This window comes from Arachis ipaensis, chromosome B6 (genome assembly GCF_059453495.1).
Source record: "Arachis ipaensis isolate K30076 ecotype BB chromosome B6, ASM5945349v1, whole genome shotgun sequence".
Classification (NCBI taxonomy): Eukaryota; Viridiplantae; Streptophyta; class Magnoliopsida; order Fabales; family Fabaceae; genus Arachis; species Arachis ipaensis.
Genome location: NC_142441.1, coordinates 140,967,930 through 140,981,438, shown reverse-complemented (window position 1 = coordinate 140,981,438; position 13,509 = coordinate 140,967,930). Strand labels below are relative to the sequence as shown.

Here is a 13,509-nt window from a genome sequence, read left to right as displayed (position 1 = left end):
AGGTAGAGTTAGTTACATGGATCAAATTAAATTGCTTATATATAAATCTCTTTTGACCAGCTCATGTATGATTTTTTTTTTAGTTTTCCTCATGTATAGTCAAGAATACTATGATAACAAATGTTGAGGAAAGAACATAAGCTTTTCAAAAGAAAAAGCTTGTCTCTCATTCTTTTAATTATTTTGTTCATTACCTATTTAGATATTAAATGTATTTATATTTTTTTCTATTCTTTTAAAAACAGTATATGTAAAAAATAACATTTAGGCTAACAGAAAATTTAATAGTAACAATCACTCAAACAATTCATCTCAAATCTCACACAAAAGGCACAATAACCTCTTCTCACAAATCCCTGTGTTTATCTGCTGGCATTTCATCTAAATTTTGAACAGGTCCTTACAAGATCGACATATCAGGACATCCACATTCTTGGACCCATCAGTTCACGATCCGAAGCAGAACCTTGGTTAGCAAGCTTCTGAATGCGGGATGAAAATTCTTCAGCCTGACAAGGATTGATCAAAATCGTAGCGCTTGTATTCAGTGATAAGGCAAAAACACAGGACAGAAGAAACAGGCGCAAATTAGGTTTTCAGGGAATAACTGCCCACCCACCCCAAAAAAAAAACAAAAAAGAACACACCATGGCCACAATTATAGAGAATATTTGAGTCGAGGAATCATGCTAAGAGATCTTTGTTTGTTTTATTTTTTGGAGAAAATTTATTATGAATTTCAAATACTGGGAAGACAATCCTTATATGCACATCGAACTTCAATCCTGTCAGATTAAAGAGCATGAATGATCTTAACTAGAACCTAAGCTTTTAACTAAGTTCAGGTGCGTATAGTATCCAACCTATTATGAAGGGTGTAGCTTAACTTCACTCCCAAACGAACACACCCAGTAATAATACTAAGCATACCTAACAAGTAGAAACAACAAAAAGTTCCACCAAACAATGGCATGGTGGAAAATACTGACCTTTTCATCTATCCACATCAGAGAGGTTAGTTGATTGTTTAGAATTCGAACTACTGCATCTAATGGAGTCATTCCATCAAGTGCATCAAGCTCTCCACCCTGAATGTCACAATAATGTAAGCATCGCTTTAAGTTCTTTTAGTATAATAACAAATCAACTGAAACTGACAACCTTTACCTGGTTTGAGTTGAGAGATTGGATGATGGATTTGATCTGTTCTGTCATCTGCTCTAGTTCCCTTTCTATCAGTTCAGACTGCTCATACCTGCAAATCAATGTATTGGAAAAATAAATCAAAGAAATGACAGAATGAGAGGTACTGGTGTCAAAATTACAATTCATATTACAAAAAAAATTACTAATAGCCTTCACTGGACTCAGATACTACTTAATCACCAAACAAACAAGGATTAACTAACATTGCATCTCTTGTAGAAGCAGCTTCATCATCAAGAAGCAATCCACGCTCATCCTTGTAAATACGTTCAGCTTCTTCTTCCATGCTTTGTAAAGCCTTGTCAACCTAAATACAGGAATGACAACAAAAGAATTCATTCAGAACACACAACTCATTTCAATTCCTTTTTTATCTTTTTGGGTGATGAAACTGTTAAATGATTAAATCAATATAACATATTTTTATATAAGCATAGTAACTTACTCCTCAGATGTAGAGAAAACAATTTTGATAACCCAAAAACACTTAGATGAAGTGACTAAACTTTTCTAGCATAATGAAAATTAAATGTTCCGATTTTGAGTCTCTCAATTTCAATCTTTTCAATTTCTAAATTCTAATTGCTTCCATAATCAAGCTACCTAGGTTTAATTCACTTTATGTCAACGATTTGATTGAAATCAATAAATGTTGCCTGCTTGTTGAGTTTGTAAAAACCACGAAATTTATAGCTTCTTACTAGTATGTTAATTCCCAATATGCGAATATACAAACAGGAAGTAATATATTTTTATATAATTAGTATCAGCTTTGTAGATTGTGTTGATCCATCCTCCATGAGCTTGATGACAAAGAGACAAGCAAACAACTAATTCCTTCATACGATAAAAATGCAAAGATGCTTAAGTAAAATTAACTTGAAACTGAAGAGAAGCTAGTTTCGAGCCCCAATGTTGGAGAAATTTACCAAAAAAGAAAACAAAGATCCTAGTTACTAAAGACAAGAACTAGAAAAAATCACACGCAAAATCTTGTATGAGAACAGCACATCACAACAACTAAAATAAATAGTAGGCCAAACACACATTAAATGCAGCTCGCCAAAAACTGTTTAGAAATGGGGAAAAGAACTTCTCAAAATACCTCCTGTTGATGAGTCTCAATTAACTCCAATTGCCGCTCCATGTTTGACTGTGTCTCAACTACTTTTGCTACTTCGATCTAAATTAAAAACATTTTATATAAGCTATAGAGAAATAATTGGTAAATGTAAACTGTTTCATGTGGCGTGTTATAGAAAAAAAAAAGTAGGAAAAGAAAAAAATTATCAGCAGAGAGAGAAACCTCAAGCCTCAATAGAACATCACGATTCTGCAAAATTCTGCGATCCCATTCAGCTATAGCATTAGCCTGTTTCCTAAATTTTCCAGTACGCTCTTGCAACTCAGTATTCCACTCTTTGATAATCTACAGAAGATTACAGGATCCCAAAATGGTCAGGGCAAAAGAAAGAAATATCTAGTTCAAAATTCTATAAACAACTCTGTTGGAAATACCCGACCTCTATCATCACTGGAAACGATATCTGTTAAATAAGGGCTTTTTACACAATGAATTTGAACATATAATTTATGTCATTTATGCAATATTCCAATTCTTTTCAATATATTCCAGTAAGTCGTGTTCACCACTCAATATAAGTGCAGTTCATTTCTTAACTTATCAATTAATTCAATTTCTAAGCCAAATGCACACAAAATAGGGAACATGGAAAAGAATAAGAATGCACCAGGTACCTCTTCCACAGTCTTCCCTGTAATTTCAGATGGCAATTTGGGAGCCGCAGCAGCAGCAACTGAAGTGCTGACAGTTGAAGTAGTTCTAAGTGACAAGAAGAACGTAAGATATCAGATGCAACTTTGTATCAAAATTAGTGACTCCTTATGCATATATAATATACTAAAGCTTTTTAACATCAGCACCACAAAATCAATACAACAGCTAAGCCTTGTATCATTAGGTGAGGAAATTGATACATTCAGCAAAAAAAGAATCTGGAAACAAGAAGCAATGCGAAGTAAATGTCTCTGTAAATGCAGCAAACAATCACTTATAAGGTGCATGTTGAAACTTGGAAGCACCACGTTAAAAGTTCTACCTACCCTTTGGATGCGACCCTTCTCCGGATCCTATATTAACACAGGATGCTTATGCACCGAGCTTCCCTTTTATTCTTTTTGATAAATCATCAAGTACACAACATAATGCATGAGTTACTCCTATTAGTAAAAGTTATGAATTAAAGCCTTAAAAAATAAAAAAGAAACACTTGGAATGCAAATAAGTTTTTTCTTGTATATTTTGAAATTTAATATAATCCATGTATATTTGGAATGAAATGTATATCAAGCCTTTACCACCATATCACATTGCAAGATGGATAAAGTTAAGAAATTAACCAAGATAGAGAGAGAAAAAATGAACACAAATAGAGATCACATAACAACATTTGTCAAGAGGGGAAAGGAAATAACTAGATAACTAGAACGGTAAAAATTATAAAACATATATACCCACTAGTGGAAGCCACAACAAGAGCAGATGATGTCTGAGTTGCACTTGCACTGGAGCTGGAAATTGTCGGAGCAGTTGTTGTGGTACTGCTAACTCCTACAGAAGCAGTTTTCAGTTAACAATCACACATCAGGCATGTGAAAGTTTATGTACATTTTTTTAATTAAAAGGAATTGAAAGAATTAGATAACATGAAAAGAAACAAGAAAAAATATGAACATCTAATGAAAATCTCTGCGTGAAATGTTATAACTGTAAACAATCCTGAACAAGAAAAATAACCGCATCAAGATATGCATCATCCTCTATAGGGAAGATGAAAACAACCAGCACAAAGCCTTTCCCTACTACATGAGCTCATTGACAGATCAAACAATGCCATTATATCTCATAGTAAGCAATTCTTATACAGCAGTAATTAATTGTAAGTTACTCTTAAATGATTTCTTCTATCATGTTTGTTGGTCTCCCCTTATTTATAGCTATCAACTACCTATCATCTCATTTATGCTCTATCATCTTTACAATGGGGTTGAAAAAGAAAAAATGATAAAAGATTAGACAAACCCCAATCCTAAAAAGTCTACAAAGATAAACAACAGAATAATATGCAAATTGTAAATATTACTGCTTCCCCTTTGAAATTCTCAACAACTTTGACGCCTGAAAAAAAGTGCATATCACTGATGCGTTGACAATACAAAACTTTATTCAGCTTCAACTTATAAGCTTAAACTTTAAGGTGGGGTGATTCTCAGTCATGGTGACCATGAACTGTTGGACAAACTGGAGCATGATCAATAATCAATGGCATAAGCATCATTTAGAAACAACTGAGTCATTGGGCAATCAGATTTGGGCATGCATTGTATATCCCTACTTCAAGCACAATAAGGTTTCAAATTCCTTATACGGGGTGATGTGACAAAGACAAAACATCCACTCTTTCAATGCAGCTTCACAGTATTCACTTCAGAGAACCTGTAGTTTTTCATATGCTTACAGCTTAAATGAAGCAAGTAAACCCGAAGGATATACTAATGAACCTGGACAACAATCTAGTCAGATCTCTCATCCTAGCTCAACAGATAGTCCTATCCACAATATGTAAATCTTCTTTCCTCTCTCAATATTTGGTTAAACTATAGTAGAACTGGGATCCCCCCCCCCCCCCCGGTCTTCTTTTTTTTTTTTCCTCCTCCTCTCCATTCCATCAACTATTTAAATTACACTCTCAGAATGACAATGGAATATCCGATGAAGTTACAACAATAAGTAGATGCACAGGAAATATTTTCACCCTCCAAACAGAGTGCATGACAATATGAATACACAAAAACTAAATAACACAAGATGTTAAAATTATCAACTAACTATGCAATACATCAATACTTCCCTCTCCCCTTCACCACCACAACTCAGTTACTCATCGTTAACATTTATAGTTCTTCATTTTATCACCTATCTAAATCTTAAACCACCACTAGAACATCAGGGTCACCATTCAAAATGGACAAAGCAAGTTAAATACTCATACTTATGCTGCCATGTTAAAACACAACAAATATCCAACATTTTCCAGTAAGTTTAACCAAGTAGCAAAGATTGACTCAAAGCAAATTGGTATAGACAAAATCCAAAAAATTAAATAAAAGAACAGCAGTATCCATCATTTTGACATCCATCTATTTCCAAAAGCATTCAAATTGCCTGACTCACCAAATGCAAGTGCAGAACTTGAAACAGCCGGTGTTGATGCTGCAGATGCCTTGGTTGCAAAAGAAAACCCAGTCCCAAAAGAAGCAGTGGAGGAACCGGTTGATGCAGAGCTCCCCACACCAAATCCAGCAAAAGATGATCCTCCGCTAGTAGAGGAGGCAGCACCAGCAGAAGCTGCTGGAGTCCCCGATAACGAAGATGCAGCAATTGCCGGAGCAGTTGAAGCTGGGATACCAAATGCAGGCACAGAAGACGACGGGGTACTGCCGCTGGCAGCCGCGGCTGGTGTGGAAGCTGTGGTGGCAGTTACAGTCGAAAACAATGGCGCTGATGCTGTGGTGAACGAGAAAGAACCAGGAGGTTTTGAAGCCGGTGTGCTGGAAGCTGTAGAAGCGGATGAAGCTGGTGATGAAACAGCTGCATTGGGGAACCCGAAAGATGGTTGAGAAGCAGACGAAGTTGCATTTCCGAAGGAGAATCCAGTAGTGCTAGTCGGCGTCGGTGCAGACGCAGCGGCAGTAGAGGCTGCAGTTGTTGTTGGTGTTGGTGCAGATGGTTTTGCAAACCCCGTAAACAGAGAAGATGAGCTCGAAGAGGAAGAAGAAGCACCAGTGGCGAACACGCTTGAGAATGAAGGAGTTGTAGTTGCAGCAGAAGAGGAAGCCGCCGACGGGGAGAGCGAAAACCCTCCAAATGGCTTACTCGCAGCCGCTGTTGTTGAAGAAGGTGTTGATCCAAATGACGTCGTTGCAGATGAAGTTCCCCCAAAGAGTGTGGTTGAAGCAGAAGATGCTCCACCAAATATCGAGGGTGGAGCAGAAGATGCTCCGCCAAACGGTGACGCCGAAGAAGCAGAAGATGCTCCGGCAAATGGTGTCGTCGCAGCAGAGGGTTTTGCCCCAAACGGCGTCGTGGCAGAGGAAGTTCCACCAAAAGACGGAGTGGAGAACAAGGAGGAGCCTGAACTCGCGGCACCGAAAATGGAAGAACCGGAACTCGAAGCTGCCGCAGTGGAAGCCGAAGAAGCAGAGCCGAACAGAGACGGAGCTGGAGCAGGAGCCGAGCCAGATGCGGTCGGCGCGGACCCAAAACCGAAGGAAAATGACGGCGCAGAGGCTGCGGAGGAGGAAGGTGTGGAGCCAAAGCCGAAGGAGGGTGCGGTAGTAGTGGCACCGCCGCTTCCTCCTGCGGTGGAGGATGAAGAAGCGAATGAGAAAGAGAATGGACTTGGTGAGGAAGAAGCGGCGGAGCTAGGGTTTGCGGTGGCGGTGGTGGAAGAGAAGAGGGAGGAGGATCCGAATGAGAAACCAGTGGAGGGAGTGGATGAGCCGAAGGAGAATGCGGAAGAGGAAGCGGAAGAGGATGGAGGATTTGTCAAGGAGAAGGGAGAAGAAGACGAAGACTGAGAGGAAGAAGAAGAACCGAAGGAGAATCCAGACATTGTTGCTGCTCTTGCGCGCTCCCACACTCTACACTGGGAGCGACCACTTCTTTTCAAAAACCATAAAAAAAATTAAAAAAAAAAAAAGAAAGAGATTTAGATTTCCAGTTGTAACTTGTAAGGGGGTTTTCAGGGTCCGCGCACCAAAAAGGCTGTCTGACAATTTAAGTCCGTCCCCATTTTTTTCTAACTGGTGGGCTGATCTGTCAAAACCTTTTTTTTGGGTTGAATTTGAAAAAAATAATATTAATTTGAGATTAATTAAAATAAATAATAAACTAATTAATTAACTGTAATAACTTCATGTCAAACTAGTAAAAATAGCAAACTAGCTATACTCTTTACTCTCTATTTACTATATATGACAAAATTGTAGTGTGATAACATCACAAATAAAATCTTCAATGGAAAAATTGGAAATTTTAGAAGAAATCTTGTAATCACTATACTAAACGGGGTGATGTGAATTTCATGAATATTATGGAAATAAACAAGAAAGCTTTGATTCCTTACATTAGAAATATAACACTTAACCAAGAAATTAGGTTGAAAATGAGAATGAGATATGCTATGCATACAAGTCTTTTTGGTATATAAGTTCATATAAATTGGCCTAAATTCAACAAAAATGACTTTCAGTTTAGGTTGCGTATTTTCCTAACTCTTGAATAATGTAAACGGTTCTTTTTCCTCAATCAAAATCGCAACGCTCAAAATTTAAACAAGGATCAAAATCTCTCAAAAATTTTTGAAAATCGTCGCGAAAAGTGAAGGAAGTTGCGAAGCTGAATTCATAAACAATTATGAGAAAATGAAATATGAAGATGAAGAAGAAGAAGCAACAGAAGATGAGGAGGAGGAAGAGGAAGAGTTTCGAATTATGCAGAACTTATCAACACACATACACCGAAAATTCTTAAACAATACACTCAAATATCTTCGTGTTACACCCAAATTTACTGCAAATAAAGAAAAATATTTCCTCTAATGCTGCATTTTTTTTCTTCTTCTTCTTTTTCTTATTTCTTTCATTCTTTTAGTTGAATGAATGTAAGTCCATTCTCTTCCAAGTAATTTTGTACCATTATGTGTTTCTTCTTCTTTTTTGTTTGATTTTTTTATTCTTGTTAAGAGAGTAAAACAAGAAGAAACTTGAGAAGATAAAACAAGAAAAAAAGATGAATAAGAAAAAAAACGATGATAATGATGATGATGATGATGAAGAAAAAGGAGAAGCAGCAGCAGAAGATGAAGAGGAGGGAGAAGAAAAATTTTGAATTATGCAGAACTTATCAGCACACATACATCGAAAGTTCTTGAAAAATACACTCAAATATCTTCGTGTTACACTCAAATATCTTGGTTTTACACCCAAATTTGCTGCAAATACAGAAAAATATTTTCTCTAATGCTGAACTTTTACATTACATTTAATTCAAACCATCAACGATGAATAACAATTTTCACAAATAAAAACATTATTCACCTACAAAATCATAAACTACTAACAAAAACATTAACTAGAATCGAACCACACCTCAGCCACTTGATTGGATTTAAAACAATAACTAACTTCGTTCGTGTTCAATTGACAATTTGAACATGAATTATTCATTATCTTCAACAACGAGATAACTGTTCAAAACTGATTTTAGAGCTTGATTTTAAAAACGTAGAGAACAAACGAAGAGAAACGCAGAGATGAAAGAGAACGTAGATAAAAAACGTTGAGAAAATTCGAAAACGGAAACAAAATTCTTTTGAAAAATGCAGTTATATATTCGCGCGTTGATTGAAAAGTTTGTTAGAATAAGAGGCGCTTGAGGTGAATTAGGATAAAATGACTTGTATGAAAAAATGACTTGTACTTAGAGAATAATTGAATGAGAAAAGAAAAGAAAACCATTTTAAATACATGTTCTACCTTATTTTCATTTTATTTTTAAGTTTTATCTTGTATTTTATTGCAAATTTTATTTTAAAAAATAATTTCTTGAATTATTTCTAACTTCAAAATTTTTTTAGAAATTATTTTGCTAAAATTTAACATTTCATAAATTTAAAACTTGATAATATATTTCGCTGCTTATAAATTTAAAACTTGATAATATTTTTAAAATTTATTTATTTAAAAAAATATGATTCAATTGTTCTTCTCCTGCATTTTCAGCCATTTCAATTATATTGGCATCAAGCCATTATAGAGTAGGTCTTTTCACCGATTGAGTATTTTATTCGTAAAATAAAAAATCTTAAATGACTAACTGTGTAAATCAGTGTGAAGGGCATTTTTTAAGAGTAAAGTATCGTTTTTGTCTTTAACGTTTGGGATAAAATTTAAAGTTGTTCCTAACGTTTCAATCGTCCTATTAAGTTCCTAACGTTTCAAAATTGACTCAATGTTGTCCTGCCGTTAGGGATCCGTTAACAAAATTGACGGCGGGACAAAATTGAGACGATTTTGAAACGTTAAGGACTTAAATAGGACGAAAACGTTAGGGACAAAAACGATACATAAAAATAAATTTTAATTTAATTTTATCTTTCAATAACATCAATTTTTTACTGTACATAGTATTCAATTATTTTTTAATTACATCTAAGTAAATTACACTTAATCACATTACTTTCATTTTAAATAAATTTATTTTTTTATAATTTTAAAGAATTTTGATACATTAGAGATAAAATGTATAATTTATATTTTATTGTATATATATATATATATATTTTCCGCAAGTTTATATACTAGTCATTATACAAACATTTCATGATAACTAAAAATCTTTAAAAGTAAAATTATAAAAAAAATAATTTGTTTAGAATGAAAGTAATATGATTAAGTCTAATTTATTTAGATGTAATTAAAAAATTGATATTATTAAAGGATCAAATTAAAATTTATTTCTATGTATCGTTTTTGTCTCCAACGTTTTCGTCCTATTTAAGTCCCTAACATTTTAAAATCGTCTCAATTTTGTCCCGTTGTTAATTCTATTAATGAATCCCTAATAGCAGGATAATAGTGAGTCAATTTTAAAACGTTGGGAATTTAAATAGAACAATTGAAACGTTAGAGATAATTTTAAAATTTACTACAAACATTAGGAACAAAAGCGATACTTTACTTTATTTTTTAATTATCTTTTATATCTTAACGAAAGAAATTATATCTATTAGAAAGAGAAGATGAATTCTTCATGAAACTTACAAATTTGGATACGCTACTATTAAGAATGTTAACTATTTACTTTTTTACACTTTTATTGGAGTAGATGGAGAATCTATCAAAATTTTCATTTTAAGTAAAAGATAAATAGAGAATCAAATCTACAAATGATGTATGAGCATCTTTTTTATCTTTTCTTAGTGAATTTGCATTTAATTTATTGAGTTTAATCAAGAATTAATTATCTTTTAGTCACTATGGATGCTACTTTAAGTCTTGTGCAACTCTATTTATTTTAGGTAGCATTCGGTTGAATTTAATGGAGTTTCTACAGAAGAGGAGATAACTAGCGAGAAGCGACGCGTACGCACATCTGACGCGTGCGCGTAATTTGGAAATTTGCACGGCGACGCGTGCGCGTACCTGACGCGTACGCGTGACATGCGCCACGTGCAGAAAACGCAGAAAAATGCTGAGGGCAATTTCTGGGGCTGTTTTTTACCCAGTTTTCGGCCCAGAAAACACAGATTAGAGGCTGCAGAATGGAAGAATCAGGGGAAGATCCTACGAAGCAAGTGGAGTCCATCTATCAATTGAAGACTTGCTGATTGCTATAATTAATTCTGATTTAAATTTAAATTTTTATTTTTAATAAAAAAAGATATTATTTTAATTTTAGAAATTAAATTTTAAATTAATTAGGATTAGATATAAAAGAAAAAAGAAACTTCTCTTTTCAGGAGGATTCCATTCCATTCCAAATTACAGTTTACCAGAATCCTAGTTTTCACTCTTTTCCATGAGCAATTAAACCTCCATTGTTAAGGTTAGGAGCTCTGTCTATTGTATGGATTGATTCAATTATTTTTCTATTTTAATTTATGTATTGATTTATATTTCAAGAATTATTTTCGTTCTTTATCTTATGAATTTGGGTGGAACGGAAGTATGACCCTCTTTCTAATTGAGTTCTTGTATAACTTGAAAAAGCTCTTTACTTGAACAACAGCTTGAAAATAATTTCTCCTAAATTCTAATTATCTGGACTTAATGGGATACGTGACATATAATCCTCTTATATTTGGATAATTAGGATTTTTGTGGCATAATAACTAGAATTAAACTTCACCCCCTAATTGGAAATAATTGACCAAGGAATTGGCGGTTGATGAAAGTTAGAGGAGACTAGAAAGGTCTAAAGAATTAGGGTCTAGTCACATATAGTTTGCCATGAATTAAATCTTGCATGATTAAAATAGTTAGTAAGAAAAGTCAATCCAGAAAATAGATATCTCTGAAGCCTTAACAGTTTCTCCATATTTTATTCCCAACTTATTTACTTGCCTATCTTTGAACTCTTAATTTACTGTTTAATGCTCTTTGAACCTTCAAACACCATTTTCTGTTTGTCTAACCAAGTAAATCACTTAACCATTGTTGCTTAGTCCATCAATCCTCGTGGGATTGACCCTCACTTACCTGAGGTATTACTTGGTACGACCCGGTGCACTTGCCGGTTAGTTTGTGGGTTATAAATTTCGCACCAAGTTTTTGGCGCCGTTGCCCGAGATTGACTGTGATTAACAACTATTGGTTGTTTGATTTCTTAGATTAGGCATTTTTGCTTTAATTTCATTTAACTTATTTCTTTAAAAATAAAAAAAAATATTTTGATTTATTTTATTTAAAATTTTTTTTCTTCTAATTTCTGAAATTAAGTTTGGTGTCCCTTAGTTATTTTATTCTTCCTAGTTATTTTACTTATTGAGTTTAAATTTTATACTCCCTTTTGCTTATTAGTTATTTTATTTTCTTAATTATTCAGTTTATTTTTTATTTTATTTTTTTATTTTTGTTTTCTTCTATATTTTATTTTATTTTTATTTTTTTATTTTTATTTTTCTTTTTGTTCTTTCTTCTTTGCATGCCTGTTTACCACATGGTGCGTTTAATTCTGTTTGGTGTTTTGTGCTAAGAAAAATAATGGAGAGAGATCACATGGGTTACTACTCACACCTAATGAATGATTCATATTATTATGAATGGGGGAACTACCCAAATTTTGGTTGGCAAAGTCAAAACCAAAGAAACTTCAGTGCTCCATGTTCCAACTATCAAGAACCACCATCTCCATATTCATACCAAGAACCACCACCTCTCTATCCATATCAAGAACCATCATCTTTTTACCCATATCAAGAGCCACTATCTCCCTATTTATACCAAGAGCCATCCTCTTTTTACTCTTATAAAGAATCATCATCTCCTTCTTATTCATATCAAGAACCATCAGATCTTGAGTTTCTCATGAAAGAATTCATACATGATATAAAGACGAGTGTCAAAAATGTAGAGAAATATGTGCAGTTGATTATCAAGTCCCAGGAAGAGGAACAAGCAAATTCCTTCCCAAGAGATATAATGCAAGATCCTATAGAAGAAAGTGAGAAAATCAATCAAAGGAGTTCATACTCCAACGAATTAGAGAACTTTCCACCCTCACACATGGAAGAAGAGGAAGATGCAAAAATAAAGGAGGAAGATGCGCCAACAAAGAAGGAAGATGCACAAACAAAGGAGGTTGTAAGGGATGAAAACAATTATGAGAATCTACACTCCAATGAAGTAGAGAGTGGCATAGAGGGTGAGTTTATTGAACCACCAATCCAAGAAGTTCTTGATGAAGGGTACACTCTAACTATCACACAACACCCAAATTTTGAAATCAAAGAAGTGAAGGCAACCAAGGAAAACACTGAAAAGGAAATTGTGACAAAGAAACAGAAGAAAATATCCATGAAAAAGAGAAGGTAAAAAAAAAAAACAATCCAACCTCTACACCAACAAGCAAGGTGAATCAAGTTAATCGCAATAAAAGAAAGCTTGTTAGGAAGAAGTTATATTAGGGGGCACTAATCTTCACCTCTCCCCCTTGGAATCATTTCTTTTAACCAACTGGAAGAAGAGGAAGAAAATTCAATAATCAAGTGTCAAGCTAGTGACATTAAAGAAGCGTTTGTCGGGAGGCAACTCGATAATTTCGTATCCTTAGTTATTTTTTGTAGTAGTGATTTTCTTACTTATTTGATTTTTATTGAGTTTTACTGTTTTTTCTTTCGTTTTAAGTGTGTTCTTATCATGCAGCTATTTTAGAACAGGAACCGAACACTTAAAAAAAAAAATAGAGCACACGACGCGCAAGCGTCGCTGACGCATACACGTCATATGTGAGTGCGAGAAAAATAAAAATTGAACAGAGAGTTGGGCAGGAGTGGTGCTGGTGGCGTGCCTTGCATACAAGCGAGCCCACGCATACGCGTCGTTCACGCGTGCGCATCGTTTGCGCTTTTCTCCATCTACGCGTGCGCGTAGCTGATGCGTACGCGTGACCCTAAAAATCGGCGTCAACGGGTGTTTGGGCAGAGAGTTGTGCTGGTT

General features: G+C 34.6%; 1 protein-coding gene across 1 annotated transcript; it reads right to left on the bottom strand.

The window, feature by feature from the left end:
* Positions 1–197: 197 nt before the first annotated feature.
* Positions 198–7,000, bottom strand: EMB2766 (structural constituent of nuclear pore). The gene is made up of 9 exons (XM_016307110.3): positions 5,462–7,000; positions 3,742–3,838; positions 2,965–3,049; positions 2,513–2,635; positions 2,312–2,389; positions 1,410–1,513; positions 1,168–1,255; positions 990–1,088; positions 198–509 (listed from the first exon to the last, which is right to left on the bottom strand). Exons 1-9 carry the CDS (start codon positions 6,900–6,902, stop codon positions 417–419), a joined length of 2,208 nt encoding a protein of 735 aa, XP_016162596.1. The 5' UTR covers positions 6,903–7,000; the 3' UTR covers positions 198–416.
* Positions 7,001–13,509: the final 6,509 nt, after the last annotated feature.

Coding starts and splice junctions, on each gene's coding strand:
- EMB2766 (XM_016307110.3), bottom strand. CDS start 6,902: ATGTCTGGATTCTCCTTCGGTTCTTCTTCTTCCTCTCAGTCTTCGTCT. Junction 3,839..5,461: donor AAGTTCTGCACTTGCATTTG/GTGAGTCAGGCA, acceptor CTGCTTCTGTAG/GAGTTAGCAGTACCACAACA. Junction 510..989: donor TGATGTGGATAGATGAAAAG/GTCAGTATTTTC, acceptor AATCCTTGTCAG/GCTGAAGAATTTTCATCCCG.